Source organism: Aspergillus pseudonomiae (assembly GCF_009193645.1).
Source record: "Aspergillus pseudonomiae strain CBS 119388 unplaced genomic scaffold BDV37scaffold_79, whole genome shotgun sequence".
NCBI lineage: Eukaryota > Fungi > Ascomycota > Eurotiomycetes > Eurotiales > Aspergillaceae > Aspergillus > Aspergillus pseudonomiae.
Window position 1 is genome coordinate 63,287 of NW_022476071.1, and position 14,664 is coordinate 77,950.

General features: G+C 46.5%; 3 protein-coding genes across 3 annotated transcripts; 2 read left to right on the top strand and 1 right to left on the bottom strand.

Moving 5' to 3' along the window:
* Positions 1-779: 779 nt before the first annotated feature.
* BDV37DRAFT_203776 (uncharacterized protein) lies at positions 780-2,998 on the bottom strand. The gene is made up of 2 exons (XM_032079890.1): positions 1,748-2,998; positions 780-1,688 (listed from the first exon to the last, which is right to left on the bottom strand). The coding sequence occupies exons 1-2, from the start codon at positions 2,864-2,866 to the stop codon at positions 1,245-1,247; spliced, it is 1,563 nt and encodes a 520-aa protein (XP_031937725.1). The 5' UTR covers positions 2,867-2,998; the 3' UTR covers positions 780-1,244.
* Positions 2,999-4,086: 1,088 nt separating this feature from the next.
* On the top strand, positions 4,087-5,446 carry BDV37DRAFT_203824 (TFIIIC subunit 6 family protein). Its single transcript, XM_032079892.1, has 2 exons — positions 4,087-4,350; positions 4,466-5,446. The coding sequence occupies exons 1-2, from the start codon at positions 4,234-4,236 to the stop codon at positions 5,276-5,278; spliced, it is 930 nt and encodes a 309-aa protein (XP_031937726.1). The 5' UTR covers positions 4,087-4,233; the 3' UTR covers positions 5,279-5,446.
* A 4,723-nt stretch (positions 5,447-10,169) lies between these two features.
* BDV37DRAFT_257805 (glutamate dehydrogenase (NAD(+))) lies at positions 10,170-14,524 on the top strand. Its single transcript, XM_032082982.1, has 5 exons — positions 10,170-10,563; positions 10,742-11,111; positions 11,187-14,020; positions 14,074-14,174; positions 14,235-14,524. Exons 2-5 carry the CDS (start codon positions 10,793-10,795, stop codon positions 14,266-14,268), a joined length of 3,288 nt encoding a protein of 1,095 aa, XP_031937727.1. The 5' UTR covers positions 10,170-10,563; positions 10,742-10,792; the 3' UTR covers positions 14,269-14,524.
* Positions 14,525-14,664: the final 140 nt, after the last annotated feature.

Genomic DNA, 14,664 nt, shown 5'->3' on the forward strand with positions numbered 1-14,664 from the left:
TAGACCACCTCAATCGGGCAACCACCGAAGTTGATATGAATCTGAAAGAATTACACTCGGGTGATTTCACTACTTGCTGCCGGGAAACTTGGGAAGGGAGTTTTGAAAGGGTGGGAGTCTGGACTTCGTTGGGGCTTTATGCTTTGTGTGATTTGAATCGGCGTTTCGTCGTCGCCAGGCTGTGACGTTCGTTTGGGTTTTTGTCTCATTGCATCAGACATTATTTTTGAGCATTTCTTTCCTATCTTGCTTCTTTCCTTTTAGCTCTCCAAGTCTGTTCAATTTGGCGTTTTGAGTGGGTACACTGGGGATTCCTGATCAAACCGTTTCTCACATACCTTTGCTTTGTTTCGGTCAAATCCCTCCTGCTGTATTTTCTTTTCATGCTAGTTCCTTGGGTGTTCGTTCAATGAAGTCTTGCTAGCGTCGTCAATCGGTTAGCTGCCCATGCCTTATTTGTTTTCTCTTACCTTCACTGTTTCATTTCGGCTCTATACCGATTTTTTCTGTTCTGGTATTGCTTGACATAGCTCTCTGAATATCCCATTTATCCTTCCGAAAACGGATATATTATTACCATGATCCATACCTTTCCAAACAAGATAGGCCTCCATGTATGCCTTCCGCGATTTTGTTGTTCAGAATGTTCTAAATATCCGATCAAGTAGTTAATGTGGATTCCCGCGTCTTCAGAACCTAGGCCCTAGACTACACGAAATGGAATATCTTTGTTGGCCGCTTGATGATGACCTCAGTGCTGCCAAGTCCACATGCGACAAGCAGACAACGTCCGTAACAAAGCTAAGTGGCCGTTTATCAATCAAATGTGCTGTAGACGATTAGAACCGGCCGATGGACGTCAATTTTGGGGCTGCATTTAAATGTCTACGCTGAGTGATTGAACAATGACTCATTTACTAGTAATCGTTGATTCATCGACTCAGTTATCTATCCAGTCTCAGCCCAGTTTCACTTTCACCCTGTGCAAGGAATCTCAAAGTTGCGACCATCGACAACTCCATCCAGTGGAGATCTCCTACCAAGCTCCATCGTACGTAGTAACTGTATATTCATCATCCATCGTGACTCATACGCTTCAAACTCTTGACATCAAGTCAATGGTCTAAAAAGTCGGGTATATGGGAACAGATGGTGTATATCCTATGATATGGAATGGAATCACCAAAGAAAAGGAAGGAAAAGAGGGAATCAAGTCTTCATGGCTTGTTAACCCAAGAAACCCTTCAATGGCGGCTCCCTGGGTCGGTACTAAGCCATCGCTTGGCCCTTGTGTGCTCCCCGATATAGTTCTTGATCACGCAAGGCCCCTCATCAGGCCCTTGACACACTTTGCGGCGATCTAGATGTTTGAACCGAGGACCAAGGGGCCCGTTCACGTAATGATATTGCCCTGCGAAGCGATATTGTCGATGATCTCCCAATGGATAGAACTTGTCACCCCAATGGCCATTGTAATAAAACCATTCTGTGGGTGAATCCAGGTTGCAAGTGGATGCAAGCAAAGTATCGTTGTTATAATCGTAGGTATATGAGCGGGAGTTTAAGAGAGGATCCCACAGCGGGCCGCGGTCCGTCTGATCGTGAAGGAGACCCCATGGCAAAATATAATCGTGAATACCGGGAGTCGCGTACATGGCATGGGTTCCCAGCGCCGAGTAGATGACTGGCTGATGATCCCGGTCAGTGGAAATGGTATATGTATGTTTTCAAGATAACTTTGACTTACTCGCTCCCCAATCTTTTCGACGGCCTCGTAACTATATGCTTCGCCCGCGCTATGGGCACTGAAAAAGAGTGCTTTGGGCTTACCATGCTGGAATCGCACGAGACAGTGTTCCCAATCGCCGACATGGTTCCCAAATCGCACATTCAGAACTACATTCCCCAGGTTGAAGCTGTAGAAATAGAACCAGAAAGCATCAATGATGCCGTTACCTTTGTCCATAACGATCAGCACAGCTGGTGCATTGCTGTGACCCCCAGTTCGCTCCGTACGGATGGGCTCCCCACCATACCGTTTCCGAAGTTCGTCCCGAACCAGCTCGTCTTCAAAATCTGAATAACCGGGCTTATTCGGGGTCATATTGCCTTCTCTGTCCTGCGCGGTCTGGCTTGCATCGTACCACTTGGCTCTCTCTTCCGGGGTGTCGCCCGGGATATCCCCATCAACTCGACCGTCCCAATCCGCCCAGGCTTCTGCCACATCTCCATCCTCAGGAGGGTCGGGTATGTTTTTCTCTCCCTCCAGCCAGGACGGACGATCTTCAACGTTGTCATTACTCGTCAAAAATATGTAGCGCCCTCCTTGAAATTGATTTAATTGGTCAAGATCTTGCAGGGTCGGATGGTCTTCTTGTGACCGGACGGGTGTATAATTCAGCATTGGGGTTGTGTGATAGAGGTGCTCAGCGATATCACCAGGCCAGAACTGTTCGCCTGAAAACAAGTGGACGAGAGGCGCATATCGAAAAATGTAGTCTGGAATTTCTCGACGAGACCTTTCGGATTCGTCCCACGTGGCGTCCGAAAGATTGCCCCCGTTCGACCAAAACGCCCCCCAGGAAGTAGAATTAGACTTTCCTGGTGAAAGTGTTTCTGAGATGAGCTTGTGCTGGCCGAAACGGGGGCGAACCGCGCGGTAATGCGCGGTACCACAGAGCCCTAGCCACCGGCAGGCTTTCTGATCAAACCACGAATGCGAGGAAGCAATCCAGCGGGCCTCGTCTTTATCTTCGGCAGACCAGATAAAAGCCGAGGGGTTGACAGCCCGGATCAAGCTATTTATTGAAACGTATGCGATTAGCGACGAAAGGATGACAATTGCGGCGGTAGCTCTTTGTACCATCTGCTCGCGGAAGTTGGGTGGAGCCGTGAGGTTGGAGTGATTAAAACGTGTCGAACTGCAGCAAGCAAATCCGACCTCGTTAGGATGGCTAGCAGCGGGCGCTGCAGAGCGTAGAAAAGTGGTGACACTGGTGGTGCTGGCAGACGCTCTAACCGCAATAGCACCGCTACTATGCTCGGATAAGACCGTAGCACTCAAGACAGGGTCCTCGGAGTGAAGTGGAGAAAGTAAAGAAAAAGGCACATGAGACCACGCCGTGGCAGGACTATAGAAGACCAGTAACAAGGTATGGCAGCAATAAAGCCAGGCAACCAGACCTGGAGACGGGGGTGAAGGAGAAAGAGACACTATAAGGGAGGCGCGCAGGCATTATTGCTCCGTCAGCAGCGGTCGAGAACAGCATTGAGAACGATAGCATGGCTACCGAGAGCAGTAAAAGACCAGAGGGAAAGATTGACACTAAGGTAGTTGGACGATGGGTATGACTGAATTGTCCACTAAGAGAGACAGGTCGGGAATGACGGAAGGGGATTAGATAATGGATGATCATAGCATGGAAGGTGACGGATGCATCTTCCAGATCAGCAGTACTATTAGCTCCCTTGCTTCCGCGCACTGCCGAATCAATCAGGAAACGCAGGACGGGAGGGACGGAAGAAGATGGCAAAACGGAGGATGTTAAAATGTTTAGTTCGTGTAAGCTACTTACTTGGCATAGTCTCAGTGGAGATCTGGATATCAAAGGAGACAGAACCAGAGGTAGAGGCAAAAAAGGAACAGTACATAAATTCAGTGGTGGAGATGATGAAGTCATCCCCAAAGCTTGATCATCTCTTTGAAGGAAGGTAAACATGGTATTCAGGGTGGATGGTATCAAGTAGTGCTAGTACCTAATACGCCCCAGTACGTAGTAAACAGAGGGGCAGGGTGTGAAGATGAATGTATAGTTTAGTTCCTGTTAGTATTCAAGTAGGACCTGTTTTTTAGAAAAACAAATCATTTTTATTTCATTTTCCTACAAGGAATATGGTTCATTGATTAATTGATACTGATTCAAGGATTCAATTCTAACTGTACAGTCACCGCCTGTTTGGTTAACTCCTGGTACTAGGCTAGACTAAAAAGAGGCTTAATTGAAGTTGGGTAGTTGAACTAATTGAACCTAACAACAACTCATAAGGCGGGGCCGATTTAATCTTCCCGCGAACCCCGATTCAATTTCTTGCCTAACTACAAATTCGCAACCCCTCCACGTCACACCAATCACCCACCAATCACCGTTACTACTTCCCATTGCAATTTTGGATGGATACTATCTTTTGTACTGAACAGTCCATTTGGGCCTAGAAGGATTATCTAATCTCGCCATGTGTCCTCACACGGAGCCTACATTGGTGCTGGACCCCGCCATGTTAATGGACTCAACATTATCGGACGAGGAGGGCTCTGATTATGAGTACGAATACGATGAGAATGAGACGGAGGTACGTTTTGATTCGCAATAGGATATTGCGATCATCACTCTGCATCTCTCTTTCTCTCTCTCTCTCTCTCTCACGCACCCTAATTTGCGTCCAGCTGACTGGAAGTCGCTCATAGACCTTCTATCTTAACATCGACCTCACCTCCTCTCATGGCCCCATCCGACCCTCTCGACGACGTGCAGACCTCGTGACGGACCCTTCATCAGTTGCGGCTGCTTCAAGTCTATCATCTGTCTCCGTCCACCCTTTCCGAAACGATGAGAATGAGTCGGCTCTAGCAAGCACCGAGCCTGACAATAGCCCTGCAGACGGGTTCCAAATCCTAGGCCTTCATACCCACAATCCTGTCGTCTCATATCAGAACCAAATATTCAGCTGCTCCTGGGCCGATCAAATTGGCACCGAATTACACTTCACGCGACCTGAGCCGGAACCTCAACTTGGACCAGGGCCAGAACCAGAAGCGGCAGCTACCCGAGTTGCTCCTTTAAAGCTTGATAAAGCCTTCAGCCTCATCGCCGCTAACAATGTCAAGATTCTAGGGCGCAGAGCGAACCTTATCTCCAGTGCAGGCCCTGTTCAGCACTCACTTTACTCAGGTGATGCACTAGACATGACGGGAGGGGCAAACCGCAGAGTGGGTCCTCAAACAAACCAAGCTCTGTTTTTAGAGCGATTGAGGAGCATCAAGCAAGCCAGAGGGGAGATAGACACTGTCCGCACCGTTTTCAGTCTAAAACGAGCTCAGAATCTCGAAGAGCGCTTGCGCGGTTGGGCGCGGACAGAAGAGCAATTGGCCGAGATTCAGCAACTTAACGATGCCGCGCTTCAAGGAAATTCCGACGCCATAGCAGAACTAGAGAATATCTACAATCAACTTGGTGCTCAGGACCCTGCGTCATTCGAAGACTCGTTTCAACAACGTTGAGATTTGAGAATGCTCCAAAGTGGACATCTTATGAACCTCTAAAACCCTACCAATAAGGCCATCACTAGTGAATATCGTACGTTACGTTACGTTTACTCGCCGAACCAGCAATTTAAAACAAGCCATATGCGGGGTTTACTATACCACATGAGATATACACACCTGGCCGACGACGAAGAACATGAACGGATCGATTGATTTAGTGCCTAGATCACTTCGGCCTTGGCATGAAGTCGTTGAATTAGGTACCAGGTCTTTCGTAACGACCTTGGTAACCCGTTTTACTCCCTTCACTAACCAGTTTGTTATCGGTGTGTCGCCATGACTGTTTGGTGATTATGTATGATCATGTCCGTAGCTGTATCGCCGCAATGGGTGTGGGCTGTTGGTTGGATGATCGTTGAGGAGATAAGCTCTTGGAAAGGTCCTTAATAGAGGTATAAGCTTTGATCTATCTTCAATGTGGTGTGAGTCCTGTAAAGGCCCAGAACCCTGCAGAATGACGCTGGAGGCCTCCATATAGACCAGTTTAGAGGGTAGCTAGAAGTCCATCAACTATTAACACACTAGCATATAAAAGAACAGTATCTACCCTGGTGCAGGGGTATCATGACAGGTAGGTGGTAATGGAGAGGTAGGCTGACGGTCATCAAACAGGCGGCAATTATCTTATGACAAAAATGGGGAATGAGCTACTAAAAATTGAGTGATAAACAGGGAGTTAAAGCGAGAGTTGCTAAGTCTGAACAAAAATGGAGACCAGAAACATGGTGAGTTGGGAAAAGAGACCAGAGGACAACAAACAACTAGTAGTTTCTCGAAAGAAGAGTGGTCCATGTCTACTACTAGTACTAGTAGTTTTACGTCGGGGATTCACTATCGCCTCCCGTGTCGTAGAGGATATACATACATAAAGGGACAAAACGACGACACTAATTAAGAAAACGATATAATTGATAGCCTCTATATATAGTCACCCCTTTTATAGCGGAGCGTGAAGCACTCCGCTATTATATCGGTTTAGTTGGCCCATTCATTTGCCCGTTGAGGATCGTCATATCCCAGAGTCCAGAGATCAGAAAAAAGAAACAGAAACAAACCACCTCACCGTGTCTTATTCCTGTGCCAGTGGCTGGGTATTCAGAGTGGGCATGCTTGCCATGACGACGGGATGGGAGGGTGGGAACTGGGGAAACAAGGCGAACAAGGTGCAGATCATTGTGGACTTAACTGAAGCATGCTTCTAGCACCCGATAAAGAAACATTGGGACATACATGTATGTATACATGGAGTGGAGATTGTGGAGAGTATGAAGAGGGAAATGAGACAATGGAGTGTAGGGACTAGTATTGTGTATAGATAGTCAGCCCAATTGGTTTAATATCTAAAGATCTGATGGGGTGTATGTTTTAGTCCACCGATTCTTTATGCAACAGTTGAGGGTGCAACTGCTTATTCGAGGAGATCCCAGAATACCAGGTGCAATATTTATGTATTTTTTTTTATGTTCACAAGCTCTATGTGAACAACGGGAAGCTTCTTTCGCAACATTAGGAAACGATATAACACGGCGACCTTCTGGAATTCGGGGCTATAGTTGTATTTTATATACTCTCGATGCAGGAAAAAACCCCGGCGATTCTCTTTATAGATATATGTGTTGTACGGAGTACACTTATTTGTGTTCTCTGGTCAGATCTTGTCATGATTAGGAGGGGTGGCAAGGTATGGGTATAAAGAGTATTGGAAGATAATGGAGCGTGAGAGACAGGAATCCTAAAGGCAAATTGAAAAGGAACCCTTATTATGCACAATCAGATTCATAGCACGCGAATGCTTTGATTCACAAGTGTTATGGTAGTGTTCGATTTTCCTACATTCTTCAATAGTTACTGGTTTGTATTTGTGAGCTCCATAGATTAACTAACTAGTTAGATTTGGCAGTGTCTGTGTTTACCTACTCGTAGTTCACCTGTATAAGTTATGAATGGCTTCTAAGCCTAAATAGAAACATATGATGGCAAGAATCTTAGCATTTCTGAACCTGAATCCACGGAGTAAACCATATGATTCCCTGCCCCACCTCTCCTAAACTTTTTCTTTCTCTGTTTCCATCCAAAGGAGAGGAAAAGTTTTTAACCAAAACTATAAGAAGTTATTCCTTAATACTTGCAAGACTGCTCCGTACAGTAGTAAGTATACTAACTGCACTTACCCCTGCAACACACATCACTATGCTGTTAGAGATCGCCATGTCCAGATATCAGCTGACCCTGACTTAGCTAGCAGTGGCTCTTGTTGCTTAAGAGTACGCTATCTTCTACTATTGTATGCACCACTCAGCTAATTACCTTATCGGTTCGCAGCACAAGCGCTCCTGGTTGGACTGAGGCACAGAGTCTGTCCATCACTTCTGCACCATTGACGTTAGATCCGATTGAGCATCGTTCAATCAGCATCCTTCCAGAGATATTCTCAAAGTAGTCAAAAGATGCATCTCACAGCTGCGCCTGTCCCAAGCACACGTCACCAGACAGAACTGTATGGTTCTATCAGAATGGCACTGGCCATGATGGATGTAATTGGTAGCAGGATAACCACATGAAAGCTTTACACTACGGCCGAAGGCCAAACGCAATCCATGCCTGGCATTTAGTAGTACCTTGTCTTCGATATATACAGGTGTAGACCAATCCTTAGCCTGATCATCTTATCTCTGATATTTTTTATGCTATATCAAAACCTCTCAAGGATTGTCTCTCATATGCAGCATTTGACTCCAAGGTTCTTTGTAGTGGTTTATTCGGCCCTTCAATTACCGAGTAATCTGCTCAGTTCCCAAAAAAAAAAGAAATATTGAGAGAAAGAGAAAGAAAAGATAACCTAGACATAGCGTAGCCTCCAGGACATCCTTGTACCTAAATCCCTTGAACAGATATCCGAACTTGTCAGAGTGCACCATGCCAAAGAGTCCCGAGTAATGCCGGCGTCTTGAGTTAAGAGATATTTCTATACACGCCTTTCCAGACCATGTGTAATGATTCTGGCCTAACACGAGGTCGCCGATGTTGATAATCAGTTCATGTTCTTGTAAATGCTGGTGAAGCAGCCATTGTCAACGATATGTACGAGCATTGGGCTGTCTGCTAATTGCTAATAATTAGTTCATCCGCTTGCCTTGCAATCAATTCAAAGACTTCTACTTTGAGTGGCTGATCACGTCATCGAATAAACAATTTTTCTAGGCCGTCCAGAAAAAGAATTTGTTGGAGATTTACTCCGTGCCTCGTAGGCTCATACTGCCCCTTTGAACAGTGGAGGTAAGTGGAGACCAGGCAGAAGAGTCCAGACATCGTAGTTGGAGGCACTGAACCGTAACGGGCGAGAGCCTAAACCAACCCCGCCTTCGTACCCAGCTGCGGCTTAACAATGTCTGTGGGCGAGATTTCCATGGGGTAATAGCATGGGGTAGAATTGAGCCATTTTAATAATGAGAACGGGACATTGCAGGCTACACCGAGTATGGTGAAGTGGGATTGGACTGAGCGGATTCACCCCGCAAATCACTAGTATTGGACAGGCCATTGATCCAGGTACGGATCATGGTTGGGATCGACTAACCCCGCAGTATCATGAAAAACTCTGACCTGTGACTTCATCTTTCTTTTTACCTTTGAACTTTTCTCTGCCGCCAAAGATTTTGAGAGGTCCCATGATTCGATCTCATTCCATAGCATTTTCCTTCCTATTCTGCTTACATTTTAATACATTCAACATAAAATGTTCTGATGATATGATATGATATACGTAGTACCAATCAATCAATCCTCTTTCTTCTATTTCAACTCCCCATATGCTTTCGCCTCCTGCAAAACGATTCCCTAAATCAAATCATCGATTACATAGAAGTATAGGTAAACTGCCACAAATTACATCGCTCAACCAACACCTGCCTTGCAATTCTATCGGTTACGAAATTGCGGCATTTTCTGAATCAGTTATTACGCAGGAGAATCATGCAGAACCGATTGCATGCAACAGTCGTTGATGATGATTTGCAGGTCACTAGCCACCATGACACACCAAAATGCCCTTTCAAGACGTACTCCGGCGTACAGCCCTACTAAGTGGAGAGCTACACACAAAATGATAAATCCACCAGACCTGGGGCCAAGGCGTCTCTTGTCAGCTGACTAACAGACCCGCTATGTGTTTCTTATCATCAGCTGAAAATTATCTGGTACTCGCTACATAGGCGTTACTGTAAGATGGCTCTTAATGGTGCAGTTGTCCTTATTGTCAAGCAATTCTATTGTAGTAGCACAGCCATTAGTGCCTAAGGCAGGTGTTGGCCGAGCCACTCTGGAACGTTGGGTTGAGGCAATTTTTCCAATTTTAGCCTCAGGGAGCCAATCACGTCTTTCAGATGCGGCATTTTCTCTTCTTGCCTCATTCGCACTACCTCCAGACTACGGCGGCGCTATTCCTGAATTGGAATAGGAACTTGGCAAAAACTTTGGTACAATTGAATACCGGTACGTACCGGCAAAATTGAGAGATTAAAAAAATCTAAAAAAAGGGATTAGAAGGCTAAGAAAGATCAAGGACAATGAGATATATGCTAGAATACATAGAGACACGTATCTTGAAAGGGAGAGTAGTCAGAAGGCGTAGAACTGGGATTCTTCTTAGTTGGAGCAACGTGGAGGATAGTGTACGTGCAAGACTACTGTGGAATGGCCACACCGCACTAAAGCCATCAATCAACCTGATCCACATGTACGGAGTAAGATCCACTCCAATACAAGGATGGGCATCGGATCAACAATTCGAGACTCTTATCCACTCTTTCCCAGACAGGAGTGACTGCCCCGGACCGGTCCCGTGCCTGGCCGATCGCATAGCGCCGGGTATGATCTCAGCAATGTTCAAAGACTTATAAGGACTTGGAGCCCGCTGCCGTTCCTATGAGTTTTCGATTATACATAGGATCATATAAGAGATACTTCTCTCTCCTCTCCCCATATTCATATTGTCTTTTGATATCTCCATACCTACCCCAGTTGTTGACAGTCCCAGCTCGGTGACGTGTCGATTGCATGGCTTGTACCAAGAAGTAGAGTGACCTCTCACTTCTCGTTCTTTTTTGTGATTCTCTGATAAGGTTCTCTGAAGAGCCTGTTCTCGCCTTTATCTTTGATCAATCAGATCCAAGGTAGTAGAGCAAGAAAAAAAAACCCCCCAAAGAATCAAGCAAGGAGGATCCCCCTCTCACTTTTTTGAGGTATGTACGTCCCTTTCGAGCGTGGTTCACTTCTTTTCTATCGCTCTGAACCCTGCCCAGCCGTTCTTATCTCTACCCAAACCCCGCAGATCTTCTTTCCAATTAGCTTTCTTTTCAAGATCGTGCGCCACAGCTCTTCTCCCGCCCTATGACTAACTCCTCTCTACAAATTCATCAGCTCCCCTTTCCTCTCAATTAAACCTCGCCTAAAGTACTCTATCTAAATACCATGGTTTCTTCTACTGCGTCTTCATCTCCACAGCCGGATGGGTACCTCAATGGAGCCAATACCCTCCCCGTGCGCCCAGGCCCCAAGCTCTACGGCAGCAATGATGGCGCTCAGTCTGGCGCTGGAACTCCTATTGGATTCCAGAGACATCCTCACAACAAGTTCCTAGAGAATGTAGCCGGAACGACTGTGCGCCAACCGTCGCCTCAACCCACCCATCTGGGCTTCCCCGGCGGTGGCCTGCACCGAATCTTGTCAGAGGAGGATCCGGGCTATATTGCTGCCAAGTTTGAAGGGAAAGAGAAGCAGATGGAACAGGGTAAGTCTTGCTCGCTTTCTACCCCTCTATGTATGACATTGGAGGTTCTCTTCTTTTATCTAACTCCATTTTCAGTTATGGACCAGCTGGAGAGCAAAGGCTTTATTCCTACGGAATTCGTCGCTGGAGAAGCCGAATGGTTTTATAATCAACTTGGGATTGATGATACATATTTCCAAACCGAGACTGTTGATGCCATCGTTACGCAGATCCTTTCTCTCTATGCGGCCAAGGTTGCAGCGTATGCTCGTGATGATAAAAAGCTCGAGATCCGTTTAGATAAGGAAGCCGAAGATCATGCGGTATACATCGACACAAGCAAGCCCGGCATCACGTCGGTCGACGGCCCCCGGTATGAGCAGAGAATTGAAAAGAAATACGTAAATGGCTCCACACCCAGCAACAGCTATCGGGTTGAGACCTTCCGTTCGCCAACCTCAATTCCTGGGGACGATGGCCAACAGCTCCGGTGTTACTTTGTTTACAAGTGCCAGTTCGTCAACCCTAACCCGGGTCCGAATGAAACGAACATCGATATAATCGGTGAAAAGAGATTCTTGCAAAAGGCAACAGAGAATACGAAGGCCATCTATCAAGAAATTATCACGAATGCCGTTAATCGATCTGGTCCTGTCATTGAGATGTTCGAGATCGAGAAGAGCCGCGAAAAGAGACTGGTCATCGCTTATCGTCAGGGCTCTGCTATGGGTCTATTCAGCGCGCTCTCCGATCTATACCATTACTACCGTCTGACAAGTTCTCGTAAATACCTGGAAAACTTCTCTAACGGCATCACGGTCATCTCTCTTTATCTTCGCCCACTGAAAGATGCTGAAATTGCTGCTAAGTATCCTCCTATTGAGGCAGCCGTTCATCAGATCATCAAAGAGGTCTCCCTTCTCTACTGTATCCCCCAGAACAGATTCCAACATCACTTTGCGGTCGGTCGTCTTAGCTTGCAGGAGACCATCTATGCCCATTGTGCATGGGTCTTCGTCCAACAGTTCCTTAATCGCTTGGGCTCTGAGTACACCTCTCTGACCGATGTTTTAGACTCCAATAATAGCGTCCACGCAGAGCTGTTATCCAAGATCAAAAAGAGGCTGCGTACCGAGACTTTCACATCCGACTATATCTCAGAGATCGTGAACAAGTACCCGGAACTCATCCACAAGCTCTACCTGGATTTTGCCAACACCCACTATGTTCAAACGCGTGGCCCTGCCGAGGATGATTTTCTTCCAACCCTGAGCTATTTGCGCCTCCAAGTTGACGAAGTCCTTGATGGTGCGAAGCTGAAACAACTCATCTCAAGCACTGTGGCCAATGAACACGACGAGATGGTCATGAGCGCCTTCCGCGTGTTCAACGCCGCCATCTTAAAGACCAACTTCTTCACTCCCACAAAGGTGGCCCTTAGTTTCAGACTCAACCCAGATTTCCTCCCGGAACACGAGTACCCTCAGCGTCTCTATGGCATGTTCCTAGTTATTAGCTCAGAGTTCCGTGGCTTCCATCTACGATTCCGTGATATTTCTCGTGGTGGCATTCGTATTGTCAAGAGCAGGAACAAAGAAGCCTACAGCATTAACGCTCGCTCACTGTTCGATGAGAATTACAATCTAGCCAACACCCAACAACGCAAGAATAAAGACATCCCCGAAGGTGGTGCAAAGGGTGTGATACTTTTAGATGTAAGCCATCAGGACAAAGCAGCTGTCGCTTTCGAGAAGTACATTGACAGCATTCTCGATCTCCTGCTACCTCCTGTCAGTCCAGGCATCAAAGACCCTATTGTTGACTTGCATGGAAAAGATGAGATCCTTTTTATGGGGCCCGATGAGAACACGGCCGAGTTGGTGGACTGGGCTACTGAGCATGCGAGAAATCGTGGAGCTCCCTGGTGGAAGTCATTCTTTACAGGAAAGAGTCCCAAGTTGGGCGGTATCCCGCATGATACTTACGGCATGACGACCTTGTCTGTCCGCCAATATGTTCTTGGTATCTACAGGAAGCTGAAGATCGACCCATCCACGGTTCGTAAGCTGCAAACCGGTGGTCCCGACGGTGACCTGGGATCAAATGAGATTCTTCTGGCCAACGAGAAATACACCGCTATCGTTGATGGCTCCGGTGTTATTGTCGATCCAAATGGTCTGGACCATGAGGAGCTGGTCCGGCTTGCCAAGAAGCGCGTGACTATCTCCGAATTTGACTTATCGAAACTCTCACCGGAGGGCTACCGCGTTCTGGTGGATGAGAGCAACATAAAATTGCCGAATGGCGAGCTCATCCACAACGGGATGATATTCCGCAATACTTTCCATTTGCGCCGAGAACTTCCTTATGATGTCTTTGTCCCTTGTGGTGGACGACCGGAGTCCATTGATCTTTCCACTGTTGGAAAGCTTATTCACAACGGGAAATCCACCATCCCCTACATTGTCGAGGGTGCCAACTTGTTCATCACGCAAGACAGTAAACTCCGGCTCGAAAGGTCCGGTTGTATACTGTTTAAGGATGCCTCGGCAAATAAGGGTGGTGTGACGTCGTCGTCACTAGAGGTCCTTGCGTCGTTGTCCTTCAATGACGAGGAGTTCGTCGAAAACATGTGTGTTCGTGAAGATGGCAGTGTTCCCACATTCTACCAGGATTATGTCAAACAGGTCCAAGAGGTCATCAAGCAGAATGCCACTCTTGAGTTCGAGGCCATCTGGCGCGAACATGAGCAAACTGGCCTTCTCCGCAGCGTCCTCAGTGATCGCCTCAGTCTGGCTATTACCAAGCTTGATGAGGAGCTACAAAAGACTGAGTTGTGGGACAATGTTGAACTCCGCCGCTCGGTTCTTGATGACGCTTTGCCCAAGCTCCTTTTGAACAAGATTGGCCTCGATACAATTCTGCAGCGGGTAAGTTTCAATTTTCAGCGTCAGTATCAATTGTAAACTAACGATATACGTAGGTTCCTGAGAACTACCTCCGAGCCATCTTTGGCAGCTACCTCGCAAGCCGGTTTGTATACGAGTATGGCAGCAACCCTAGCCAGTTCTCCTTCTTTGACTTGTATGTACATCGGTTTCACTAGCCCCAGCTACTAGTCCATTTTACTAACCATAACCATAGCATGACCAAGCGACTTTCCAAGGCTATGGCGTAACATGCTTTAGAAAGACGACGTGATGTTCCTCATTATGATATTGCATCTTCCGGGTTTATACATGACTGCACATGCCCAGTGCTACAGAAATTAACCATGGCAACCATGTCCATCACATGCACGGGATAAAAAAAAAAGAGTCACGAGTAATGAAGAGTTAATACATCTACATCCTCTGGGTTCTTTCTGCCTCAAATTTAGATCTAAATATCGTATAATATTATACATACATACCACAATCAAGAGCGCATTCAGGAAAGCTTTTTTTTTTTTTTTTTTTTTTTTTTTTTTTTTGCCACAGTGACATGGATAAAGTGATTCTATACTGTTCCAGGGCCATTGTCTCTTAGTGTTTGATAGGCATAAGGATTGTGGCCCGAAATAGCCAGGACAATA